This window comes from Hirundo rustica, chromosome 2 (genome assembly GCF_015227805.2).
Source record: "Hirundo rustica isolate bHirRus1 chromosome 2, bHirRus1.pri.v3, whole genome shotgun sequence".
Classification (NCBI taxonomy): Eukaryota; Metazoa; Chordata; class Aves; order Passeriformes; family Hirundinidae; genus Hirundo; species Hirundo rustica.
The window spans coordinates 22,009,775-22,037,378 of NC_053451.1; the positions used below are offsets into that span (position 1 = coordinate 22,009,775).

The 27,604-nt window shown below is 40.6% G+C and overlaps 1 protein-coding gene and 1 long non-coding RNA gene across 2 annotated transcripts in view; one reads left to right on the forward strand and one right to left on the reverse strand.

Moving 5' to 3' along the window:
• LOC120749610 (uncharacterized) overlaps positions 1-27,604 on the forward strand; it is a 251,744-nt gene that overhangs the window by 131,186 nt on the left and 92,954 nt on the right. The window contains exon 3 of the long non-coding RNA XR_005699694.2: positions 12,546-12,691. This is a non-coding gene — a long non-coding RNA (uncharacterized LOC120749610). The remainder of the gene's footprint in view (positions 1-12,545; positions 12,692-27,604) is intronic.
• Positions 312-25,917, reverse strand: DPT (dermatopontin). Its single transcript, XM_040057172.2, has 4 exons — positions 25,590-25,917; positions 15,830-15,955; positions 6,244-6,351; positions 312-1,616 (listed from the first exon to the last, which is right to left on the reverse strand). The coding sequence occupies exons 1-4, from the start codon at positions 25,886-25,888 to the stop codon at positions 1,550-1,552; spliced, it is 600 nt and encodes a 199-aa protein (XP_039913106.1). The 5' UTR covers positions 25,889-25,917; the 3' UTR covers positions 312-1,549.

The window sequence follows — 27,604 nt, forward strand, 5'->3', positions numbered from 1 at the left end:
TCTTCTGGTGCTCTAATATTTGGGAGCTCCTTTGTCTTCCTTTGCCTGTCTACCAGTGTCAGAGAACAAGCTTCTCCAACTTCCCTATGCTTATCAAATTCTCTTTCTCACTGTTACCAACATATCTCAGCAACTGGCTCTCACGGAACTGCCTAATCACCTTCATGGTCTCTGGGAGCGACAGAGGGTTTGTTTGTGTGCAAATTAATATGCTGATATAAGTTAAATCAATAAAGAACAAGGCTACAGCAAAGCAAAACCTATCATTCCTTTATTGGACAAGAGGGTATGCTTGCAAATATGCTAAAAATGCTTGGAATATGGAAACTCACTGTCAGACACAACTGTTTCCTGTGAAGCTTTTCAGCCTTAAATTGGCACATGGAGTCATCATGGCCCTTGAGCCAGCACCTCCAAAGCCACTGCTAAATTCACCATTGAATTCATCAACTAAGAAACAGAACCCTAAATTTTGGCTTGTTCAAGAGTGAAAATCCTACCTCAGATCTTCCTGAAGCACATCAATATTCTTTCTGGTTGGACTGCAGCTGTACAAGTGCTGTGCAGTGTTAAAACATGGTCAGTTTATTCTTTATAGGTGATAGAATCTGAAAATTGAGGAACTAAGGTCACCTAAGTCACTAACTTTATTTGTCTATTCTAAGCCAAGAATGTATTACTGAGGGAAAATGGATGTTGTGGAAACCAAATCCACCTGAATATCAGACTCCTGAAGAATGTGATATCCATGTTTCCAGAGAGTGAGTAGCCTGCTCTACTCCTGGGTATGCCCAGAGCAGAGTTCTTGGTTAGTTTTGTCATTAGAGATTTTGAAGACAATATAAAAGAGACTCTCAGTAAAGCTGGGTTAGACTTCTGTTTTTATTGATGGATCTACTCTCATTTTTATCAGATATTGATGTCTTCCTATTTTAAATACTCGGATTTCTCCCATGTGGGCAGACCTTTATTGCAGTGGAGATATGCTGAGGGCTGTAACAGGTAATGCCAGATGCAGCCCATCAGACACCTCCCAGTGATGTTTTCTGCACACTTCCAGCTCTGAGAAGCTGGTAGGGGTCACTGGATTGGTTCCAAGTACAAAGCAGAAGACAGGAAAGTCTAGTGTATGTTGGAAGTGTATAGTATGTTTCCACCTCATTTGGTGTGGCTGCGCTGAGAAGCCATTTATATAGAGCTGCAATGGAAAGGAATTTGTATCTGTTTAGAATTGCTATATGTATATACAAGAAAGGTAACTGTGCATATGCCATAGATTTGTATATCATAAACATGTATGTCAAAAGCAAATTCAGCTGGGAGATACAACTGTCAGTGCAGCTTGAAAGAATCCTCTGAATTCACTGTTGCAAGCATGTGGGCTGGCAATTGATGTATTAGCTCCAGAGGGAAAGAATTACGTCTTCAGCAGACAGCTGATGAGTCTTGGCACATTTTTGTGAGCCTAATTGACCTTCTCCTGTAATCACTAATCCTTATCTCACCCTGTCTGTCCCCAAGCTTTCCAAGTGGAGTACAGTCAATCTTTTTAAACATTTTGAAATGGGCAGTCATAGTCTGTCATCCTGCAGACAATAAATTTCCACTGACGATCCCTGCATGAAAGAGACAAAAGAGAGGTATTAGTGAGCAGAACTGCAGAAGATGCTATACAAGTAAGAGTAACTTTATACCAGGTATTACAGCAACACAAAACTACTGTCTACCATTAACTGACTTTCATCTGAGTGCTCTGTGTTTTTAACGGCCAAAAGGACATTAAATATGTGTGATAGTTACAATTCCCTCACACTTCTTTACAAGATAAGAAAATCAGCTCTCCGAATAGATAAGTCTCTGAGAATCCTTCAGAAGACAATGAATCCTGATGGTGATCAGTCCTGAATTGACTTTTAATCAGTGACCAAGAGGAAAAGGATGATTCTGTCAAAAGTTATTGCCATGTCATATATCGTTCAGTAATGTGTAAAAAGTGAAAAGTATTTGGGTGATTTGCAAGCTGTGTGTGAGGGGAGATTTCTATAGAGCAAATTTAAATTTTTATTTTTTTTTAAATTCCAGTTCCAATTAGTGTCCTTTAATAAAGATCTGAAGGAATCAATAGTGAGAGAAATGAAATTCACTTCTCATCCTAGATCAAGTCACACGCAAGGAAGAGTAACATTTATGAATGTAAGGAGAGTTTATGCTCTTCTCAGTTTGTGAGTGGTATTCTCTCTCAAGAGAGTGATGGGAAACCTACTAACAGTTAGTAGGAAGCCTGACTGGAGCAGTGGGATTCAACAGTGAAGGCCGGTGATTTACTGTCCAATAGCCACAACAGGCTACAAATTGAATTTCCTCCTTAGCTTATTGTGCATTAAATTTTCCTTTGACAAATAGCCATGAGTTCAGAAGATCACATGCTGCCCTGCTGTGAAGGGGATGTTGAATTTAGGCTGCTTGATACTGGCTAATTTGAATTTAGATCCAAACTACAGTCCTTGCAGATGACAGTTGTCATTTATACTGATAGTGGATAGTCCTCCAAGAATTCTGCTAATAGTGGTGTCCTAAAGCTGAGGCATGGGATGGGTAATGCTGCTAGAGTGATTTAATTGAAGCTTGTATTTAAAGACCCCTGCATCAAACTGGTGCCAAACTGCTGCCTCTCAGGAACGTGCTGAGACCCCTGAGCCCGGATTTTGGTATTAACCGTGCTTACGTGGTGTCATTGACTGGGTAACTGTGTTCCGGAATAAGACTAATCTGACTCTTAAGCCCTGTAGGTATATATTTTGTACCTACCCTGTAAGCATAAAATGTTTCATTGCAGCTTTTTGTTTAAAAACTGAGGTTTTTAAATTGGAAATTTACTGTGCTACTAAGCTAAAAGTTTATCCTGAGTGTCATTTGGAACTGGGTCTGTGTCATGCTCATCAGCAAGTATGATGTAACACTTACATAGTGTTTGGCTTTGGTTTTCTTTAGATCTTCCCTAGATGTTTTAAAAATGTAATTTCCTTGTAAAAGTGCTACCAAAGGTTAATGAAATGTAAGATTCATTTTTAGGTTTATTTTAAGAATCCCTTATTTGGTCTATGTGCATGCTCTTCAAAGACAGTTACTACTCTTTGGTCACTAAGTTACCAAGAGAGATAAAAAGTAAAGAGGACTCCTCTGTGAAAAACAGGATTATATTGGTCAAAGTTAAGGTCTGCTAAATTATCACCCATTGTCAGAAAAGATTTTAGCTCGAAATCTTAGGTCAAGTAGTCTTTCTAAAATAGGACATTGTGAAATTAAAAATCAAGCCCTTTAAAAGAAATGTATTTTAGTCACCTGAATTAATAACATGCCTCAAAATACTGGAACAGAATTATTTCTGAAGCTGTCATTTTGGATTTGGCTTGCAGACACTAACATACACGGTTGATGCATTTATGGCATATTACCCCTTTTCCCCCTGTTACTTGTGTTTGAACTCAAGCATGCATGCCCAGCTCCTCAGGATGCAGGCAAGTACTTCATACTACTGCTGCTTAATTCAGTAGTTCTCAGCCTGTTTCAATTTGTAGATCCTTTACAAGTTTACCAATGGCGTTGCAAATGCCATCAGGAATTGCCTTATGAGGCATACTCTAGAATATATCTGTACTTGCCTTTGCAGATCCTTAGCACCAGTTTGTAGGTGTCATCCCCTCCCAGTTGTTGAATTCATGCATTTTTCTTGGCTTTGGGAATCAATACTGAACTGTCACTTTTGCTTTCCAGCTGTCATGTGCTGTCAGATTTTAATTTTTGATGTATAGCAAAATTTCTTTTATCTCCAAATATTGTTGAATAATCTGCTTCCAAAACAGTTTAAAAATTCTGTGAATTCCTATTCATATTGAGTTTGACAAAATCCTCTTTCATCGGTCATATGAAGTGTATTAAGGACCTTAAATACCCTATAATTTAGCTCAGCTGAGCTTGGTGCATGTCCAGCTTGTCTGGGCATTTCAAACATACTTCACTGTTGGGATATCTGCCTGTTGATTTATTTTCCAGTGATAATGTCGGAGCAGTTAAGAAACAACTGGCTATCCAGATCACCCAAATAAATGGAGCAGAGAACAGTTCTGTAAAAGAAAGGAGCTTATGAAAGTTTGTATGTGCTATTTTTACACTACAGAGTGAAGGACAAGCTGTGGCTTTTACAAGAACACCTGGTCATTCCTACCTCCCTGTCCAAGATACTTGCTGCAGGTTGGGTTGTGAATGTTCCAGGGTTGCTCTCTGGGCCCAGGAGACTGATCCAGCCAGATTGCAGCCACATAACAATGCTCCACCAGAAAGCCATACCATCATCCCTTGGCATGTTTTAGAGCTCATACTGAAGGTATTATGTTGTGTGGTTTGTGAGTTTAATTTTGGAAGCTATTTTGCCAAGGGTTTGCAATGTGCATGTGTATGTGGGCAGTTTCAGTTGTTTACAACTGGCTTCACGCAGCTCATGTCCTTCTCTGAAATTTGACTGTATCTGTCTGTCTAAAAAAAGATACTGCCCTTCCCTGCAGATGTTCCCTTATTTATGTCCAGGTCATCCTGTCTGCATCAGTGTTATCACCACACTCCTGAATGGGCTCCCAGAGATACTTCAGGCCTTTTCTAATTCTTTCCAGTTGCTTTTGTCTTACTTTATAGACAGTTGTTTTCTCCTTTTGGTCTATTTAAAATGAGACTGGAAAATGTAAATAGTAACCACTTCTGAAGTCTGTTCTCCACAAATAAGCAGTTAAAACCTTTGATGATCAACAATAACTCTTTCATTCATTCCTGATACGGAGGCATGGAAACTCACAGAGAGTGATTATGGAAGAGCTGGTGGGGATAACATCATTCTAAACTTTCCACATCCTTTGCTACAAGCATCACATACCGTCTCAAATATCCTTGTATCAACAGTGACCTCAGTGATGCAATGTCTTAGGGAGTAGGAAGAGAAGATACAATATCTGCAAGTTTATTGAAAAAGTCTAAAAATACCTACCTGTTTGAAGTGATTGGGAAAGCTTAAACTGAAATACCTTCAGAGGCTTTTTTTTTTTTTTTGCCTCTCGTTAGCTCAAGAACATTGTCCATCATAAACTAAATAGTATGGACACAAGTTTAATGTGCTTGAAAATAAAGAGGAATTAAAAAATATTCATATCGGCAAGTGGAAATGTTCATGCTCCAGGCACTCTGAGACTCAGAAGACCTTTTCCTGCTCCTATTCTGCCTCATGAGCTGCAAAGAACCATTAAGGATGACAAATTTTGCTGACTTTTGTGATTCATACTGCTCAGGAAGAGTGTTACAGCCAGAATTCTGAACTGGTGTAGCAGGATTTTTATATTTTTTTTTCCACTTCATTGTCTTGGCAACACAAATTGTTTCTGGTTGTTCTGGTAGCTGAGGGCCAGAAAGTTCATTGGCACAGAAAGCTTTTCCAGTTTGCAATTCACAAAATATTTTCTCTGTAGTTTCAACCTGCTACTATTGCAGGTATACGATTGCCACCAGAGCAGAGATAGGCCAAAGGTGTGCTGGTGTCTCCTCTGTCTTCTAGGCACTGTGGTCCTGTGAGGACCTGACCAGTGGCCCCATTGTCACCCTGTTCTGAAGGCTGCCTTCAGCAGTCAGAGACAGAAATCTACTCAGAGGCATAGGCTACCTTGGTTGCTCTGTTTTCCAGGCTTGTCCTTGTGATTCCAGACTTTATCCTGGTCCACATCTAATGGAGTCTGGATTCCAGCTGCAGGGGAATGCACTGTCTGCATTATTTTCCCTACTCTACCACAGCTGCGAGGAACAAGGATTAAGGATAGCACTGGGGAATATTTAAGATGAAAAGCCTGGAACAGGGCTGTCCCTTATGACCTTGTAATTTCTTCATCTAAAACAATAAATAGATACCTCTGAGTCAAGTGAAAGTTATTCTTCCACTTGTAGGAAGAATTTGCAAACACAGGTTCCATTTGGTAATAAACAGGATAATGTATTTTAGCCAGGAAATTACAGTTATGGACCTGCAGCGGTCTTACAATGTGTTGTCATTTCTGGAAAAGCCTCCTTATTTTAGGTAACCTTTTGGTTCAGGGATCCCTATAGCCAACTTCAGCGCACTGAGAACTTTACAGTGTCAAAAGCACTGTTGGGGAGAAATAGAAGAGACAGACTTTGTAAAATTTCTAATGAAACAGATGAAAAGCAAACCTGTGCACAGCAGAGAAAGTTGTGGTTGCCCCACGGATGTAATAGTCGTAAGTGTACATCATCATGTCCATATCTTCTCCATAGTGTCCTGGATATTCTGTTGTTAACCTTTACATTAAGGAAAAAGAAGATAATATAATTTGCCATCTTTTAGAAGACTCCAGTTGAATGAGTGCAACTCAATCAGTAGACTTCTCCTGCTTCTTTGGAAGACCTTGTTTCTTAACAGCACCACAAGATACAGTCTCACGAGACTGCCTTTCTCCTCTAAGCAACTAATTCAGATAGCTATTTGAATAAAATTCAGCAACTTTAGAACAGTTAAGAGCAAACTGCAGTATTGGAATATATGTATACACATCTGCAGCTCTGGGATAAAAGCAATCTGAACAAGAAGATAAAGACTGTCTACTATTTAGGTCTTTCTAGCAGGGATTTGCTCCAGCCTCTAGTAAGTCTCTTTGGTTTGAGGCGTAGACTGCAGTAAATGTTGCCAAGTCAAACGGCTCTAAGCATTTATCCACTTATGAATTATATTAAGTGAATGTAATTAATCCATTACTCTTTGTTGTTTCCTCTTTCTACCTAATTTATAATGTAAAAATATGGGCCTGGACAATATTTGTATAGTGTATTTTATCTGAGGACCTCAAAGTGCTTCTTCAATTATTAATCAAATTATGATTGCTACTTCCCTGGGAAATAGGCAAGTAATACTGTAATTCATTTTACAGATAATGAGCAGATTCAGGAAGGGGCTGGAAGGTTGACCAGTTCTTTCTGTCAACATTACATTTGAAGTTTGAATGGAAACCTGGCCCTCCTTGTATTACATCGCTTTACATAGGAGGTGCTACTGGAATTGTCAGCTTCACTCTGAAATGGTAAAGAGAAGTGTAAGGTTCCCTGTAAGGGAGATCCTGTCCCTGTGGAAATAAACAGTCCAGCTCCTGTTGAGACTAACAGGATTAAGATGCCCTTACAGAAATCCTGACAACCTTTTCCTGACTTAATCTGGCCCAGCAGCACTACTTGAACCATGCTTGAAGGTGATGCAAGCACATTCCAGCCAGCACTCGTGCATGTTTACATTTTGTTAAATCAGTGGAGTTTAAGCACAGGCTTAAATATTTTACTCACTAGGTATATAGTTATTGGGATGGATTTGAGTTTTTATGAGGTGCTTTGGGTGTATTTGGAGCTCAGACCTGTTGGGGAACTCAGAAGTGGGAAGTTTACCTGAAAACCGAGGTACTCTGGGCTATTAGGTTGCTTTCTAGGTTATATTCAGCTTTTGAATATGAAAGATCATTCAGCTGGAACATCATTCCTAACAAATAATTTTTCCTTGACAAATGAAAAATGTGTCTGCATAGGAAACTCAAGCATGACCTTATAAGAGCCTCAAATCTAATCAGTCAACTTCTTTGAATATATCTTGTTCTCATGCTTCCTGTCCTTTGGCCATGACACTCATCACACAGATTCTGAGTTATAGTACAAGGACACTCATCCCAGAGTGTGTTTGGGAAGCAGAAGGTCAGGCCTGGTCAGTGTCTGTTGTCTGAGTTCTGACCAAGGACACATGGACATGCAGAGCCCTTGTAGGGCTCTGCTATTGGTAAGAAATAGCAGCAGTACTTCACAGGTCATGCAGACAGACGCTGTAGACTAGGAGAAAGAGAAGAAACCATGAACACTGCCCACTCAGCCAGAGGAGGGTCCCCATATACAGTTTACTAATTTGAAGCCTGAGTGTCTGATAGCACATCTTCAGAAAATCCAGGGTCATAGAAGGTTTTTTAAAAATGAAGATGAGATATGGACCAGCATTTAATTTTGCATTCTTCCATCAACTCCAGGTTTTGACACTTTGTTTAGCTATTAATATGAGAAACCACTAAGACGTGTGTTTTTATATGTTCTACCAAATGTGTTTTCTAACATCTGTTTGGCACACAGAAAGGAAAATGTTCTGTAATCTTGACCAGCAGTATGTGCTGGGCAGAGGAGACTGTGCACAGCACAAAGTTTAAAAGCTGCTTTTTGCTCTATTCAGGAACAGAACTGAGAGTCGGTTCTTTGAACTTCTTTCATGGGCCCCTCAGTTGAAAAGTAAATCTGATTACAAACTTCTGAATTGCTGCGGTCTCACAGACCTTTTGCAGAGGCATGCAGGGTTATTCTGAAGTGCAGCAGGAGTCTTCATTTAGCTTCCTTCTCTTTTCTTTCTGACTGCTGTCATCTTCCCCTCCCTCTCTCTTAACTTCTCCACATTACCATGCAGCCTCCTAAGGCTCCTCCACTAAGAAATGTTCAAAAAGCAAATCTATGCAATTACCAAAAATAAATTATTTGGGGACTTGAGCTACTCTGAAGTATATCTTGTTTCATAGGCGGATGCCAACTGACTCCTTTTGTTCTGGAGAGAAAAATTATAAATAGTGCTATGACAGCAATGTTCAAGTTCACATGAGTCTGTGTGGTCTGTTTAATTAATTTTCCCTTTGATGATTGCTGTACTCATTTCTAAAACTGTTCCCCTAAGCCCCTGCATTTCAAGGTTGTCTGGCTTGCACTGGGTCCTTTACAAGGAAATGCAATTGATTGTCCATGTAGCAGGGTTCTGTGGTGCGTCCCATTCCTTTTCTATTATCTCCATTTTTTTGAATTCTGAGGGTAATTCATACAAAGTGTGTGTGCACTTAGAGATGCCCTAGTGTTTAATGCATTGGGACAGTCAGTAGGTGGTTTTCTCATCATGAAGGGGAGAAAGGTCATTTAAAACGGCCATCAAGGGTCTTCCCAAAGTGTGTCTGCCTGGCACAAGACAGTAGTTCCCTCATGTTTTGTTGTAGCTTGGTCTGTACCGTTATTATCAAGTGCTTAATTGAAAGTGTTTAATGTTTTAATGAATACAAAGTGCATATCAGCTTGTGACCCACCTCCCATGGCCCTACAGACACATAATTTATTTACAAACACGGTAGAAATTGTAAGCCACGTGTGGCAATGTATGGTTTGTGCCTGAGAGGAGACACAAAATGAGTGTGAGACAATTTTTTGCCCCGGTTAGTGAAGATTTGCCTGTCTATGGGCTTTTCATCTGGCAAAAGCCATCCACAGTGACCTTCATGGTGCCCCATAAGCACCTCTGGCACTGAACTCACAGCAAAGACAATTGAGCTAGGGGAGCAGTGAGAAGTGCCTGGGGATTGCCAAGTGCCCAAAGTTGCTGCTGCTGTTTGGTTACTGTGGTGCCTGAGGGGGTAGGTGACAGGGAGCCCTAGGAAAGAGGCTGGCAAAGCTTTGTGGCCTTGAGGCACTGAGAAATTTGGTACCAAACAAATGCTGAGGGGCAGGGGTCAGCAGGGTGCGTTTAGTGGAATTGTTTGTTAAACCCAGATGCACACATGGGTGTTAAGTTTAGGCAAGGATTCTTAGGGGAGGAAAGAGCATTGCGAGACCTTCAACAAGTTGTAGTCTTTCCATTTGCAAGAAAATACAGAAAACAGGGACTCTGGTTCAGCTTTTCAAATCTACTTCTGGATAGTATCGTGTGTATGATGTTTGGGCAAAAGAGACTTGAAGCACCAGAGGCATTGTTGAGAGAGGAGAAAGAAGGTAATTCTATGTTAAAGACTGGTAAAGGAAATCTTGTGATAAGGGGTGCAAGTAGTTTGGCCTGTGTGTGAGATAGCAGGAAAAGTTGGCAGAAAAATGTATTTTCATAATGGCATTTTTAGCTAGAATAGAGTTGGTGTGGCATGGTTTATCTTTTCAGCGGTTTACATTGCTCCAACCAGCCACATGTTTTTCTAATGTATTTCACTATAATCCTTTAAATCTTGCTCAGGGTAGGATATGTATCCAAAAAAAAGGCATTAAATCTTTACCAGGGTTACTGTTGTTTTTATTTTAATCTGAAAACAACGGTGTTGTTTATTTTCCATGGTGAAGAATTGCTATGGTAGATATTAATAGGAAACACAGTGTTACTCATTTAGCACTGAGAAGAATGTTTTGTACTAATCCACAGTGATCTGTAGCACTTTTTTAACAATTGATTTCAGAAATAGCTATCATGAGTCTATTATTTACCAATAAGGAGACCAAGTCACACCAATGGCCTTAGTATGTACAGCCTGCTGATTAAAGAAATAAATGAGAACTGTGGGTATGCCTTGCTTTCAGATACCAAGCAGACAAAAGAAATGAGACACTTAAAATATGATAGTCAGTGGTAGAACAGTTTCTGGCTCCATTTGTGGAGTATACTTATTCCCTGATAATAAATACATGGTTTTGGAATATCTTAGACTGTTCCCTTCTTGTGCAGCTACAGTGCTAACAAGATGAATGGCTTCTCTTTAACCTTAATTTCCCTCTTTGTCCCTGAACTCTTCCTCTAACAATGCCACAGCCAAAAGAAAGAGCTGCTCTATTTCAAGAGGAAAACATAAGATTTGACATTAACTTTCTGACATTTGAGGACAAGGAGTATCCCCCTAATGGCCTTACTTTCAGATGTTGTTTATAAGTGCTTCAAGATGAAGTCTTTCCTAAAGGAGAATTTTTTTTCCAAGAGCCATGAGCCTGCAAGATACATTCAATGAACATGGGAATTTTAGGCCTCTTTAATCAATTTCAACTCTTCCTCCAGCTGGAAGACAGAGGTCATCTGCTTTTAAAAAAATGCTTCCAATGCTGAAAAGCCAAAGAAGGTCTTAGTAAGCTGTCTACAGAAATTTTGGCAACTGCTCTGAGTACAGATCCCAGATTTCCAGGCTGCCAGGGAACTAGAGGTGTCCTGGAGCTCCTCTAGAGATGAGAAGTTCTCTTGTGTGGCCATGTCATGTGTTTTGTGACTGAGTTCAGGCTCCAGGCTCTGAGCCCACAGATTCACAGACACATCACTGCTCCTGTGTTCCCACTGTGTTGCGTTGAAAGCCACCACCACTCCTGGGGCTGAGGAGCCACAAGCCTGGCACAGTGGGAGCACAGTTCTTCCAGGCCTGCACAAGCTCATGCAACGCAGGAACAAGCAGCAGCAGAGAGCTCAAGGCAACTTGTGCCTGTTCCTCAAGAAAGATACGTCCAAAATAACTTGGCCAGATTTCCAATGTCAGATCATACCTGTTTCTCCTAAAATGTCTCTGGAAGATGTCAAGCAGATTGAACTGTAAGGTTGTATTCGAGGGGTAATATTAAAACAAAACAAAACAAAACAAAAAAAAACAAAACATCAACCCACACCTCCCAGAACCAGTTAAATATCTTTTAAAAAATGGAAAAAGAGGGGAGGAGAATTGAATTGTCCAGAACTGCATGTTTCCACGACATCTATTCCGAATTCACTTCTTGGATTGGTATCTCTGCTGCTGGTTATCTCTGAGAAACCTGCATAGGATCACATCATTTTCAATATGTCTTTTGTGGCAGGTCGAGTCAGGAAAATAAATAAGTACTTTAAACCCCATAACTCTTGGAAAATGTAATTGTTGCCTGGACAGTGTCACCATGACAGAGAGCAGCCTCAGCTCCAGACAGACCTTCTGGCATTTAAACTGCTCGTTGTTTGGAGAAGAGAAACAGTCATAAACAGTCTGTGCAGACTTGGGGCTTCTCTGTGACATGTGTTTGCTTTTCAGAGTATGGAGTCAAGCTTTCATTTCCTGGCAAAGAGAAAAATTGGAGCTCTAATGGGACCACTTATTGACACTGTGTCTGCATCTGTGATCTTCCTTTATGGTGCAAATCAGCATGCAGTTTGTTTTACTGTGGTAGCTGTTCCCTAGCCAGGTAAAAGGAGCTTTTCTGCCTCCTGTGAGGAATGTTAATTATTTTCAGTATGCTAAAAATGTGCAGAATCTATGACAATTATCGGCATGACAAGGAAGGAAACTAAGTACTTGTAAAAAAATTTACAAAGCAAGAGCAAAACTATGAGACTGAAAAAGATTAGTAAATTTATTTTCAATATGAGATTACTGCAGAGGTAAACTGGGAATTAATGGCAAGAAGATGAGCTGTTAAACAGAACTACTGGGTTCAAAGAGTAAGGATATAAATGCTAACAAATAAAGTCCTGCATGTATTTGACTTCAGTCATTCTATTAAGGAAAGTGAAAGCAAAGTGTTGGTTTCAGTCAGCATGGTGGTATTAAAAATTAGTATTCCAATAAATACTAGCAGTTTTCAAAAAACACAGGGATATTCTAGGTATAAAAACCAGGGCAAATTCTAACAAATCAGTTGCATGCTTCATGTGCATAAGAAAAACCTGTCTGTATTCACTACAGGGTCATCTCACTTCAGGAGGAGTGTAGTCCTGAAGCAGAAGAGAAAAGAGAAACTATACAGAAGGATCAACTGTTTTACTGCTTTTATATTTACCAGAGAGGCCAGTATAGAGACAGCTGGAAGAGGAAGGTACAAAATACCCAAGGTGAGAGCTAATTTGAAACAGAATTTTGTCACACCTCAATATTGTCAGTTTTCTTAAAAACACATTTCTGCCCACATCTGTTTTCATACTTCAGGATACATTGCACATTAAAAGTCAAGGCTGCTGAGAAATTCTGAGTATGGGTTTTCTTTGAATATGGATTTTTGGTGTAATGTATGATCCACAAAGTGCCATCATCATTGCATACTTTCCTGGTATTACTTTTCCACATAGCCATATACTAATAGAAGTCTTTGCATGGAAATAAGCCTCTTCAACCAAAAAATAGGAGTCAGCAGCATGCTGATTGCCACTTCTCCACAGTTACTTTATTTACAATGAGTTCCTGGGACAGAACAAACACTATCATAGTCTGGGGCAGAAAATACAATAAATAATGATACACTATACACACATTTTTTTGTTGTGTCTTACATGCATATACAATGTGAGGTCTTACTCATAGTAGCCCAGAACTACTTTGCAGTTTGTTTGGAAAACATTCTTTCTGTCAAATGCATCTTAACCAGTTCAGGATACAGACCAGAAGCGTGATGTCTGAACAAGGTCTTGTGACAATAACTTGGAAATACCAATGAAAAGTAGGTTGTGAGTGAGATCTCCTGAGCTTAGGGGAAGTTTGGTTTCTGTACACTGAAATCCAACAATTCAGACAAGTCACATCTGTGACTTCATGAGTAAAACTGAGTCCAAAGCTTGGGGTTTCACACTACCCTGATGGAGTTCACGTTGGTTATATGTTACCATAACAACCAGTACTCCTCAGAGTACTATTACACTGTCTAGCAGGGAAAGGAAGTAAACCGGAAAAGAAACCATTCCTAGCAGATGATAGAAAAGAGACCACTGTTTTGGAAGAGACACTTTATCTGCATGATGTGGGTCCTCCAGTAAAAAAGTCCTCCTGTGCGGGACCCCAGGATAACTCTGGTGGAAAGGGACTTCAAAAAGTCTCTCCTACAGTCCTCTGCTCCAAACAGGGTCAACCACAAGGTCAGACCAGGCTTCTCAGCTTTTATTTGGTTCAGTCTTGGAAGCCTCCAAGGAGCCTCAGTGGGCAATATGTCCTCATAGAAGAAGCAGTTTTCTCTACATCCCACTGAGCTGGCAGTCCTGCCCTCGAGCATGTCAGCTGAGCCCCACAGTTGGGTGTCATATGCAAACTTGGCCAGCGTGTGCTCTGTTGCCTCCTCAAGGTCATTGATAGGGATATTAAGCAGGACAGGCATCCAGGCAGGATATCACCCTTCACCACTGCCCTCTGAGCCTGTTAAACCATATTTTTAACACATCTAGTTGCCTGCCCCTCCAGACCCCTAATTTGGATAACTATATGTGGAAAGACCTTATATATATACACCTTGCTAACTCTAAAGGCACAATGTTTTTTTTAATGAACCCATAATCACAAACTATGCACTAGAGGCTTTTCACAAGCCAGGTGATGACACAGCTTCCCACCAGTTTTACAGCTCTCCCATCCCAGAAGAATGTAAGTACATGGGATTTCCACCCTGCTTAGAGGGAAAAATGCTTCATCTGCTTTTGAAATGCTGCCTTTTCTGCATGGAACTGCAGGTGAGCTACGTAAGGTTTTCTTTCCCAAGCACAAAAATGGAGAGTTGTCACTGTTGGAAATAGAAGGGCAGTAAAGGAGTCTGTGTGTAGCTGAGATGAAAATGAGAGATTTCAGTAACCCCAAACAGTTCCATGAAGATTTGCCTTACTCTGAATGTCAATTTATAAGGCAGAGACAAAGCTGTTCCCAGTTGTCAAGACAACATCTGAGGGAAGCAGAACTGTCAACAATAACAAAAAAAAGTCAGAGATTTCTGTTATCTCTCTGAAAATGTATGCAATATTAGAGGAATACAAGAGGTTGGAAGAACTGCTTAAAAGTCTGAGTGAGTTTCCCTCAGAGGGAAGAGCCTGGGCAGGTATGTAAATAAACCCCCAGGCAGCAAACATCCATAAGTAGTGTCTGCTGGAAAGGAGGCAGAGGAATGTTCAGAAGAATGTTCAAAGACTTTGTTACAAAGTTCCTGTAATTTAAAGGCATTAGAACTAATAATAATAAAAACATTTCTTTTCCTCCTGGCTGCAAGGAGACTGAAGGATGAAAAGCAAGGCGGTGCTGTTGTGTTTGGCCAATAGCCAGCCAGCCAAGTAGGACCAACAGGCACATAAACAGTTTGTATGCATCTCAATGGGAAGCTTCCTTCAAAGCTCAGGTCTAGAAAAAAAGATTCAAGCACAGGTTTACTTTTTTCTTTTTGTTTTATTCTCCCCTTACTTTCTTTTTTTTTTTTTTTTTTTTTTTTTTTTCCCTAAAATGCAGGTGGATTATCCTTTGTCTTGCTGAAAATAGCTAAATTTAAGATGAATGCAACATAAAATTATAATGGACCATAAATTTATGAGTTCTCTTGAACAGAATGGACAGGGGCAATATGAGCTGCCTCTTCACAGTCTGCTCCTCCCTTTGGTTTTAATTTAGAGAAACCACACCTGTGGTATGTTTTAGAGAAACTGGGAAGCTTGGGATGCAAAGCTCATTTTTCTGCAGTCCCCATTAAGTTGCCAGCACCAGTTGTGATATTCTGTTGAGACCACCTTTTTCTTTTTGGGTTTATGATCAGTAGCTCATTTTGACTTTGATCTTAAACAGTTTTGAGAGACAAAGCATATTTGTATGCACTGCTAACATTTTTTCTGAGGTAGGTGGTCTAAGTTCACTCGTGTAAGTCATTGTGGCACAAATGTGTAGCACAGAGATGCTCCTACTCCAGTAAATGTGCTCGATTTTTGGTGGGAAAATGTCATTCCACTTTGGAGAATTCTGTCATGGTTTCGAGCCCAGCTAGGCTGGTGCTGATCCCCAGACCTGTTCATTGAAGGCTACTGCATTGTGCTGTTCCATGTAACTTTTCCCTTATTCTCTTTCCTTAGCCATGGATCCTTAAGAATCCTGTAGCAGATTGGAAATAACATGCTTAGCTCCATAAAGCAAGTTAACTCTTTTTCAGACAAAGTTTCTGACAGGCCAAGCAGCCAAAGACATTTATAGGGACTGTTGTGGGAAAGAGGCTCATGGGTTTGGTGTCTGCTTGAACTCACCAGCAGGAGTATGGGCATCTGCGGCTATAGCGGCAGCAGTAAAATTGCCATTCGCGGTCCAGCACAGAGGGAAAATACTGACTCTGGAAACCAGCCACCAGCCCATTGTTTGAGCAGGTTTGATACCTAATCATGAGGGGAAAGAAGAGAACACACAAGGAAAACATGGTGTTAGATTTCTTGATAATTTCATGCATTGCTCAAGACAGCATTAACATTTTTGATATGGAGTGCAAGTTAAGGGGTCGACTTTGTGCTGAGAAGCACAAAGTTTGCACTTGCTGTGTATAGAGTAACTATTTTCTATAAGAAAGCAGCAGTAGTTAACCAAAGTCTTAACATTTATGTTGCACTTAAAACTATTCAGTGGGATTAATGTATTTAATCATTCTAGTATGCTAACCAGGAAGGAAGGAAGATTGTTCTGGTGTTGATATTCTCAGCATTATGAGACTGACTTCAAAATAGTCCATTAATATTTTTGTCTATGACTGTTGGTATTTGAGGATTTGGACTTTATTGAACTAACCTTTTCAGCTACTTCTCTACATTAAAAAAGGGGAAAAAAAAAAAAAAAGGAAAAAAAAAGCTTGAGAAGATATTTTATAAAAGAAGTTCATTACCTTCTTTAATTGTTTTATTTCACAACTCTGTGTCTCTATGAGAAGAGATTCTTTATTAAAAACCTTATGGCTTATGATAAAATCATTTTTTGATAGCAATCACATAAGGAAAGCTGCTATTCAGATGTTATATAATTTTAACACTAACATACATTTTATGACTGGATTTCCAAAAGACAAATGTGCTGCTTTATGTGCTTTCTGTGTAATTCTATCATACCGGCAAATCTGTGCCTTCAGGCAGAATAGACACGGTCTCAAAGCCTGCATGCCTCTGTTTGCACACCCTGCAACACCTTAACCCTGATACCCAAAGTAATTCAAGCGGTAATCAGCTTGAATAGCCTGCTTCTTGGAGACTAAACACAAGGAGCTCCTGAAAACAGACAGTTCAGCTATTGAGTGTTCCTTCTCTCAAGCACCCTCCTGGTTGTTTCCCTGTCGTGAAAATTACAGGAATGCCGTTTCTTCCATCGCTTTTCCTTTTCTTTCTTTTCCTTTCATCAAGGAAAACATGCAGCAAACTTTCTCTGCGATTTCATAAAATCAATGACAATGATATATCCGAAAGACACTTTCAGAAGTAACTGTATGGTTAACAAATACCAAAAATCTCCCTTAGTTTCACTCAATGACCTCGTGATTCATTTTAACGACCCGAAGTTCCCAGAAGGGAAAACACACAGTGGAGTTAGGTGTTCGGAAAGTCATTCTCTTGAGCACAAGGATGTTAATGCTTGCAAAGACAGCTTGAGGCTGAAGTGTTTGTATGCAAAAGCTGAAAAACTGATCAATTTTGACCAGCACAGTGATGAATTTCCCTGCATAGTTATCGGCATCCACTTTTGAACCCAAAGCTCTCTTCTCTGTGTCTTCTGCATTCTCTTGTTCAGACAAGAGTATTTACATTTGTTTTTGTCCCTGTATCTCCCACGCTGATGGGGCCACACATACTTGTTGTGTTCTGTGAGACTCTTTTGAGGACCTTCAGAGCTCAGTCGTGATGGGGACTCTGAGTTTCCATGGTATCACACCAAGTATGGCAGTCTGGCTTTCATTCTGAGGATTTCAGCAGGACTTTGATAGGAGGTTGTTCTGATTTTTGGCACATAGGCCATAGGAACCTTGGGCTAAGACTCTGTGTAAACATATTGGATAGCTGCAGATGACTGGTGTTATCCTAGTGGAAGAATGGTTGATACACAGCAATATGGGGATTGGTTGTACCTGTTGCAAGATAAGCATTAAATTGTGTAAAATAGCAACAAACTTTCCCTCTCTCACCCTTCCGAGTTACCTGCATTTGCACTGCTCAAGTCCTCATGCCCCTGGGAGATTTTTCTAGCTCTTTTGCATACGTGCAATATTGGGAGCACTTTGTTTCTCCATTTCCTTTACATTTCCTCCCAGAAGCTCAACAGTGCCCTGCAATTTCCCATCCCCACCGATCAGCGTCTGATATTTCGTTCATACTTGTCTTTGTGGGAGGTTCTTCCTTCTTTTCTCTTCCCACCTGCTCACGTTCAGATTGGGAAGTCCTGTCTTCTTTCCCACTGACTTGTCCTACAACAGTTTTTATTTTCTTGACACTGTCTTCTTTCCCACTGACTTGTCCTACAACAGTTTTTATTTTCTTGACACATTATTTTCTACTAATATAGTCCAGTTGTGATGGAAAGATTCATTTTGAAAGGGATGCTACTCACAGACACTTCTCTCTATAGTAAATTGAGAAAGAAACCTAGCTAACACTCATATATTTACATATGCAGTCATATTTGAGTACTAGATTTTAGGATGGTACAGTTATTTTTGATTCTATCTTCTCCTTATAAGTTAGATTTAAAAAATATTATTGGTATTGCCTTAAAAATTAGTTTCTTAGCTGGAAAGTATACCTGAACATAACTAATGTTTTATAATTAAATTGCAGTTTTGTTTTAACATAATTCCAAGTAAAATTTGAAATACATATTAAAGCTCATGTTCACTTCTCTCTCTTTGCTTCTGTCTCATACACAAGGTCCTGTAATCTGTTATTCAAGCCCAGTATTAGGTTTAGCAAAAGAAAGATAATAGTGATGCTGGAGTACTTTTCTTTAGCTTTGAGACAACGTAAGATGTTTTGCCTTACTCTTTCTAGTTTTCAAGTAAAATTCAGATACTCCTTCAAAAGTGAAGAGATGCTCTCAGAACTTGGAGTGCTTATTTGTGAGCTCATATAAAATATTTCCTTCTCTTTCCTTTCCCCAGCTGGCACCTTTCCTACAAGCAGAAAATAATTCTTCAAGGGAAACAAACAACCCCACCCTACACACCTTTTCAGTCAGTTGCTCTTTGCACTAATCTGAAAACAACACTTAAGATGTCAGATTTTTTTTCCTTCTCTGTTGAATTCACTGCTCTTGTTGCAGCAAATCCTGAAGCAAGTACGGTGAATAAAAACTAGTGATTCAGGAACTTTGATTTATAGCCAAGTCAAAACAATGTTTTTTTCATAAGACCCACTCTTTAGCACTTTTACTATAAAGGGTAGTTTAGTATTCAGAGTCAATGTGACTGAGTTCTCCTCACTCCTGAACTCCTGACATTGCAAAGAAGAGAGGAAAATGCCTCTTACAAGGTGAATGCAGAAGAACGTGAGAAACTGGCTGGGACTGTGTGGGATTAAACTTGGCAGTGGATAGCTTTTCTTTTTCTAGTTGGCTCAAGTTGCGAAGTGTGAAGAGTTGCCTTTTGGATCTGGTACTGGGAGAAGAGGAGGCGAGCTGGCTGATAGTGGGGGGAATGAGAAGGTTGGTGGTGAAGATCAGGCTGGGATGGGAAGTTGCCCTTTCCTTGGGTACAGGTATGGGAAATTACTGCAGTGTTCCATAGAAAGCCTTATTCTGGGAGGAGTTCTGTGTAATAACGGGGATGAGACTTTCCTGGCCTGATGTGTTTCCTGTGAAAAGCCTCTCCTCTGCCAAATCTTCTTCTGAACTGGTTAATGAGTGTTGTACAGCTGACTTCTGTCATGGCAAGCAATCAAAGCATACATCCATGTTACAGGTTTAGTTCAGGTCAGAACTGATTTTGTTCTTCACTGGTGAGCTTTTCTCTGTGAGACCAAACAAGAGCTGGTATGAAACAAACCCAAAATGCATATGTGAATTTTGGATCCCTGCACGACCTGTTTCACCTATTAGATCCTCTTAAATTGTATCATATTATTTGCGAACATCAATAACAACCTCAGCAGCCAGGTATGTTCCTCATTGATTCAACAGTTGTCTGCCAGATTGAATACAAATACAATAAAATTGTTTTGAGCAACGGAATCAGTTTTGGTGACACTTTGTACTTATGCCTGCATCTTAATTTTGCTCTTTGCTAAGCAAAGCCCCAGAGTGTTGTACCCCATCTAATGCTGCTGCTGTGTGGTAAAATTCCCCCTGCTCCTCATGTACATCAGCACTGTGTTATCCTGAGGATGAGAGCCCAAAGAGGAAGCCTGCTCACTACAAATCTGCCCAGGGAAGCCCAAGTCACGCTGCAGGAAATGGTGCTGTTAGAGCCTGCCCTGAATTCCTGCTGCACTGACTGGGATGGTGCTCCCTGAAGCTCCCTGGAAACACGCAGAGGCTGATTCACAGCTCAGTCAGCACTAGGTCAGGCTGCATTGAGGGTGATTTGTTCCTAATAACAGGGTAACCTGAGAGTGTCATTCCATGTCCCTGTGGAGGGGAGGCCCTATGCTGCTCTCCTGAGTCATCTTTGTGGAGACTCCTCCCTCTGTGTAATTGGATTAATTGCATGGTGAGAGCTAATTCAATGGTCAGTCTGTTACAGGTGAATGGGGAGACATAAGAGACTGAGGGCAGGCTCAGGACACTTGCAATGCTGGCTCCCAGACAGAGGGAACAACTTCTATGTGTTTGATTAGGCCATGTCAGTCTCCAAAAGCCAATTCTACAAGGAGTCTTCGCTACCTGTTATGGGGTGCTGAGACATGTTATGACTTCCACATGCCAAAGGCAATGTCTGTAACATGTTCAGCAATATTTTCTTTCATTCAGGGGGCATTTACAGCCTACTTTTTTCTCCCTGACCAAGGGAAGGCAAGGCCCTTTTCACCCTGATGATTTCTTCTTGACAGTAGCTGATGAGGCCTCCTGGAAAGGAGATACAGAAAGACTCCTGTCCTCCTCAGATGCTCCCACTGGACTCAGTCCATTGCAGCTGCGCTAAATGGACTTGTAGCACAAGACCTTTAATATAAACTTAGGGCTCTGAAGAAAATTAACTTGTTTGTGTAGATCATACAAATGGGAACGTTTTCAAAGAGCAGCTGGATTGTTGGGTTTGAGTAATACAGTCTCAGATTTGAAATTTGGGATTGGTCAGAGACTGAGAACAAAAATAATTCCTAGTGATATACCAAGGTGTGCTGCCAGAGCCTGAACAGGAGGATCCTTTGCTCAGTAATCTGTCTTTGCTACTAGTTTGTGGACAAAGGAAAAAATGGGAGTGGGGAGAGAGAATCTAGATATCTGTTTTTCCCAAGTCCCATCTAAACAGTTTCTCAGAAATACAAACAAGGAAAAGAGACAATAAACATGGAGTAAGTAGCTCTTGGCTGGAAATGCTTCTCCGTTTTGCTTTACAGCTAACTGGGAGTATATTGAGAATACAGCATGGTTTCATCTGTATCATGTGGTGTAAACCAAACTTATTTTCCTGGAGGGAAGAGCAGCTTGTCTTCACTTGCAAGCTTTTGTTCCTTTGTTTGTGTGAACCCTGTCTTTTTGTCTGATAGTTTTCAGGCAAGAAAAATAGTTTTTCTTAAAACCCTTGTTCAGAGACTGGTCTGTAGAGACAATTCTGTGGTATTCAACAATGCAGTGAAGAAGAGTCTCACCCTCAATGACTCAGACCTTAGGTGGGGAAATATTTAAACAAGGTCAAAATTTCTCCAGTACAAATGGAGATACGAACATAAAATCTGTGCTTTCTGAAAAGATAGGATTCTTTGAGGAGCTGCAGCACAAAAGTTAGTAGAAGGACTGCAGAAACAGGGCATGCCCTGGAGACTTTTCCCTACTCCAGACATGAGTATTTCCAAATAATTCAGGAACTGATTCTTGTTGTTCTTGTTACTTCCTGCTTGCTCACTCTCTGTTGAATATCATCTTGGTCAGCAGATAGTTAACTTTACTCTGAAGGGGTAAGGTGTTACAGATTCAACAAAGCCTTTGTACATGTGCTTATCTTTAAACACATTCACAGATGAACGAGGCTGAGAAGGTATTCATCATCTTCTGATCCAATCTATTGCCACAATTTTCCCTTTGAGTCTTGTAACAGGTTCACAAGCTTCTTGTGTCCTTTCAGCAAAACACAAAGGCAAGTAATCTCTTCAGAAATGTATGGGCATGCATGATTAACTTCAGAGATGCATTTATGCAGTGAAGCACTATAGTTAGATATATTCCGAAATACCACTAGGTAATTAGGGACTGGTCTTCATGAGTCTGCTTGTGAAAGATGGGGGGCCCCAGAAAGCAGATTTTAGAGTATCTGTTCTCTCCATTGACCTTGGAAGGAGGCAAAGGTCATAAACTAAGCATTATTAGGCATTAGATGCCTAATGTGGATCTGTGTCATTGTCCTCTTTCTGTTGATTAGTTTTATTCATATCTGAAAAAGTTTTATGGTTTGATTGTCTAAGTCTGTATAATCTCTAGTGTTAACAAAGGAAGTAAACTCGCCAGGAAGCTCTGCCAGTGGTTCCCTCTTGCTCCCAACTCTCCTATCCCTATGATCCCCCCATCCATTTCTGTCATTTTGCCCCAAATAGTGAAAGCCAAAGAAAATAATGAGTTGGAGACTCTTTCTTCTCTCTTTGATATTTCCTCTTCCTTTTCTCTCTTAAGTTTTTATTTATTTATTTATTTATTGTTTTTTCTAAAGAAACCTCTCTTGAGTTTGTCTCTATTATGCAGCTGGTGCAGCAGTCAGGAATGGTAATTTGAAAATTGCCATTTGAAATGCCATAAGCATAATTTGTCAAAGGTTATTTTTCTGCCAGACTAGATTTTCTGACTAGGGTTCTGACTGAGAAACCGGAGGGAATTCAGAGAAGTGCTGTAGGTATGATCAGTGCTTGCTTAGGGGTGTTGGAGTATAAAACCTCCAGAGGAGAACTAGAAGAATGGAGATGTGTTAAGCCTGAAAGCAAAAGCATGGGTGAAGGCGTGTGGGTGAGGGTAAGGCATAGCTGCTACCTATATGAAGTAAAAGAGATTTTACAAAAGGATGCAGCAAGCTTGTTCTCATTGTTCAGTGAAGGTAGGGCAAGGAATAAAAAGCCTCAATTGCAGCAGAGTAGCAGCCTTTGACACTGGATCCCATAGCATACTCCTGGAAAACCTGGCAGCTCACAGCTTGCACATGTGGTGGAGTTCACCATCCCTGCAAATGTTTAAGGACAGACCAGATGTGGCACTCAGTTGACCTGGTGGTGTTCATTCATAGGTTGGACTTAATGATTTCAAGTATTTTTTGACCTAAATGATTCTGGAGAATTTTAGCAAAAACTTGGCAGACTTGTAGTTACTGGTGGTACAAGCAATTGAATACCCCTGGATGTGGTGTGCAAGGTGAGACAAAATATTCTGTGAGACAGAGCTGAAGAAGGAATATTTTAGTCCATCCTACAAAGACGAAAATGAACTAGCAAATCCAGCAGAGTGCTGTGTCAGCTGAAATAGGATTGACGTATCGCTGACTAACAGATTGGTTTGTTGGGAGGTCAGCCGGGAGGAGAGCTGGCCAAACAGGAGCTATTGATACCGATGGTGACCCATATTTGTGGCCCCACTTGATTATTGAGTGAATCATTTTAGAACTGGGGATGGCTCCAAATAACACTGAAGTAGGTGTGGAAGAGAGAGAGAAGAGGGGCACCTACGAGAAGTAAAAATACCAAGATAGAAGGCAGGATTCTCAAAGGTCCCCCAGGATATATCCATGCCATCACATTAATTTGAGGTTACACTGGCCCATGCTTTTATTTCAGTCTGGGATGAGACTGTGGGGATCTTGGGCAGCAGTGTTGGCATGACTAGGGATGTGCTGGCCTACTGCATGCCACCCTCCATGAAGCACGGTAGATACAACTGTGTCCTGATACTACTCAGCTCTGGGGGTGGAACTGAAAACTGCAGAATCCAATCAGGCACAGCTAGCTAGGATTTATGGAAATGGCCCAAGTAACTAGGAGCACAAGTTGATAAAAGGATATGTGCTCAGGAGGGAGGGAGGGAGGGAGGGAGGGAGGATGGATGGATGGATTGGATGGATGGATGGATGGATGGATGGATGGATGGATGGATGGATGGATGGATGGATGGATGGATGGATGGATAAAGAAAGTTGACCTACGCAGGGTAGGCAGAGAGATGTAAGGATGTTGGACTGGAAAGGTGAGCTAGTGAAGAAATACTAAAATGACTCCAAAAAATAGTAAAGGGAGAGAAACAGAGATAAGCAATTAAAGAGGGGTTGAAAAAGAAATACATTTGGAGAAAATATAGCGTTTGCTATATAGGAAAAAAGTAGAAAACAAAGAGGACAAAATGAAAAGATTTTTTTTAAGAGGTGAAGGAAACGATTCAGATAATACACTGTGGATGTAGTCATGCTAAGCATACAAAGCACGGTGATGAATAGTTACATAGCAGAAGAAAATATTCTATATAGACTTATACAGTATCCTGTTTGTGAGACGTGAACTTGAGCAATTGCTGTCAGGGATTTTTAGAAAGAGGATAATAAGTTTATATTGAACAAAAGAATTGTATAATTCAAAATTATTCTGCAATAAATAGAAATTGCATGAATGTATGAAAAATTAAGAAGTCATCCAGGATTATCACAATGTGTTCTTTCTGCCTCTTTTGCAACTCTCCCTTTTTTTTTTTTCAATTCTTATTCCAAAATTAAACAGAGGGTCAATCATTTTTTCCCTTAGCAATTGCATCAGCCATAGGCATGTGTCATGTGGTAAATGAAAGAGTATGAATAGTTCAGAACAAAATTTTGAATCATTTAAAAAATGGAAACTTCACATTTCATTGTTAACCTATTCCCATATAACAAAATTCAAAAAAATCACATTGCAATTTCAGGGATAAAACCATTTCAAGTATTTGAAAATACTCATTCCTGAATGAATTTCATTCTGCCCAAAGAATATTTCAATCCCAGCATTGTCCAAAACTCTGTTTCCCATTTAATTTAAAAAAAACAAAAAAAACAAAAACAAAAAAAAAAAAAAAAAAAAAAAAAAAAAAAAAAAAAAACCAAAAAAAAAACCCACAAAAACCACCACCAACAAAAAGGTTAAATACTGGGTATTCTGCCCAAATATGAAACACTATGCGTATTTCCAGAAATTATTGTGGCCATATAATGTGATCACCTTTGCCTTCAAGGATTATGGAAGATGCAACATTTAGTTAAGCAAACTGAAGGTATTAGGGAATTAACATGACCTTCTGCTGTCGCCATGCAGATATATACGCCACCATCGCTTGTTAGTGTGGATTTTTGGCTCCTGTAATAACAGCACAACTAGAAAGCAGCATTTGTCTATGCCTAAGCCAAAAAGGCATAGCAACAGAAACACAAAGCAAAGAGCCAGTGCAATGCAGAGATTATTTTTTTTTTGTGATAAGAGCATGAGGATGGAGTGAGGAGTTTTTCCGTTTGTTTCCCAGTTTAATCACTGATTCAATGTGACTTTTCAAGAGAGGCTTTATGCTCTCCTCACCGTAGGTGCTCGCCTCATTTTCCTTGTCATTGAAACAATAGCAAGACCAAACCACTTCACAGCTGAGGTTGCGAGTGACCAAAGGACATGGGCATTTGTAAAGCACATTGACACCCTCCAGCAAAAAAAATTGCTGCAGAGAAGACAGATGTGATGCTGATCAGCTCCCATGCATTGTGATTAATGAGTCTTAGGGCAGCGAAGCCTGCTGGTTATCATGGCATTCATATGCATTTGCATTGCTCTGACCACAGTATTAGGACCCTCATTCCGCAGGGGTTATCAGGGCTGTGCCCTCCAGGGATGGTTGGGGTTATCCTACCATTCGGTTCCCGCCCTGTTGATCTCTTCCCACCAGCACTCTGTCGGCTCACCCAGGCTCTGGGATGCTGGCATGCAGGCATAGTTCCACAGTCTGTCAGAGCCTTCCTTCTTGCTGAAGACACTCCTGACGGCCACGATCACCTGCCCATGTGGGCACTGGAAGTTGAAGCCTTGCCGGTACACGTTGACCCATTCATCGTTATCTCCATAATTATAGGGACCGTAGTAATAGTCACCGTACTGGCCCCATGCCACAGTCACCAGGGGCAGGAACACACAGAGAAGGAAAATGTCCATCCTGAAGATGTTCCTGGCTTACAAGTGCCCCTCTGGTTTGTTGGACTGGCCCTTTTATATTGCCTCTAACATTTGGCTTCCAGATGTTATGTTTTCAGATCCAAGTGCAGTGTGTCATTGCTTAACAAACCTTCTCTGAGCTACAGAGACGTCCAATTACTCTTAAGGTGGAATTCTGCAAGTACAGTAAGACTGCAGTCCCACAGCAGGGTCTTCCCACCACGGCAAATCATCTGTGAACCTTTACTGAGCTACCGTACACAGCAAGCTACATGTCATAGTACAACCATCACAGACATCCCACTTTCATCCCCAAGACAGCAGTTAAATTTGAAAATTACTTTATTTGAAATTAAAGCTCTATTTGAAGTTGCCATTTTTCATCATGCAATTAGTAACATGCAATTAGATGTGATCCTTTGTGTGTGTGTGTGTGACCATTCTCTTTTCCCTAAATGTGTGTGTCATGATTCTGCCAGTGCCTGGAAAGAAGGGAATTGGGCAAGGTGAGGAAATTCACTGCTCCTGATGAAAAAACTCCTTTAGAAATTTTGGGTTGGTTTGGTTGGAGGGGAGGTGGAGCCCAAATGACTGAGACTCTGTCTTGGCATGGAAACAGCCCACCCTGAGAAGTAGGGCATTGGCTTCCTCCAAGCAGAACTGATTTAGCTATGACTGTGTGTGAGCTCTGTGAAACTGTGGACTCTGCAGATGTTTAAATTTGAGGATAGAGCACATAAGCAAGGTGCAATTAGAAAAGCTTCATGTATGACCAGAGCTTACTGAAATCTTTGAGCCAGAGCCTTGAAGCTATCTTGATTTTATCATGGGCTAAAAACACAAGGCTGCTGCTGAGGAACTGCTTTGATGCAAATTCAAAAAAAACCTGACTTGCCACTTGTTTATATGCAACATCCTTAGGCTATTTCTTTATCAGGAACCCGCTTTTTTCCAGGGAAGTCTGGAATGGTGTGCTTTGCTTAAGTGTGTACTTGACCCATAGAAAACTCTGGGACTTGATCATGTTTTAATAAGTACGACAGTCCAAAGTCAATCTAACATAATCTACTTATGCCCATGTTGCCTCTGCTGTGTTACTAATAAAATCTGTGACCCTAGGAACGGCTCCAGATTCAGATTCTGTCTCTTTTAGTGAAATCCAGAGACTGTTTCTTGCTGCAAGCTTCTTCTCAAATCTTTTTACTTCCTCCCTTCCACATTTGGACCATGCACAGAAAAAAGGAAAAGGAAAAGAAGAAAAAAAAGTTTATGAGCTTTTATTCTGTTGCTGGTACTGACAGAAAGACATGTGATGGTAACTGGGCTTGTTCCTCTCTAGGGATCTCCAAACCCATCTTGCCTGGTCATTTTTTTGCAGGAGCATAAGCATCCCAGGAGGCAGGTCCATTTACTGACAAACCTCAGATCTCAAAACTGCTTCCAGCCTCATCAGCCAGATGCTCTTGTGCCTTTAGCTAATAGCTTCTCTTGTAGGAGAGCTTTGTTCGGCAAAACTGTAGGTGATGATTGGCACTTTTCCAGAACAGGGCAGCAACAACTCAGTTGTTTGTGCTCACAGCCAGGGCAGATCCACATGCACCAGGCAGGTGAGAGCTGCTGCTGTGGCTCCGTGCCTCACCTCCAGCTGCAGCAGCCACAGATGCCTGGGGAATGGGGCTGTGGAGACAGCAGAGAAGAGCCCTCTCCTTGGAGCTG

Bases quoted from the DNA above. Each gene is read 5' to 3' on its own strand.
- DPT (XM_040057172.2), bottom strand. From the start codon at position 25,888: ATGGACATTTTCCTTCTCTGTGTGTTCCTGCCCCTGGTGACTGTGGCA. The intron at 15,956-25,589 runs GTAGGATAACCC...CCTCATGATTAG, and splicing joins AACAGGGCGGGAACCGAATG to GTATCAAACCTGCTCAAACA. The intron at 6,352-15,829 runs GTGAGTTCAAGC...CTTAATGTAAAG, and splicing joins AGATGCCCATACTCCTGCTG to GTTAACAACAGAATATCCAG.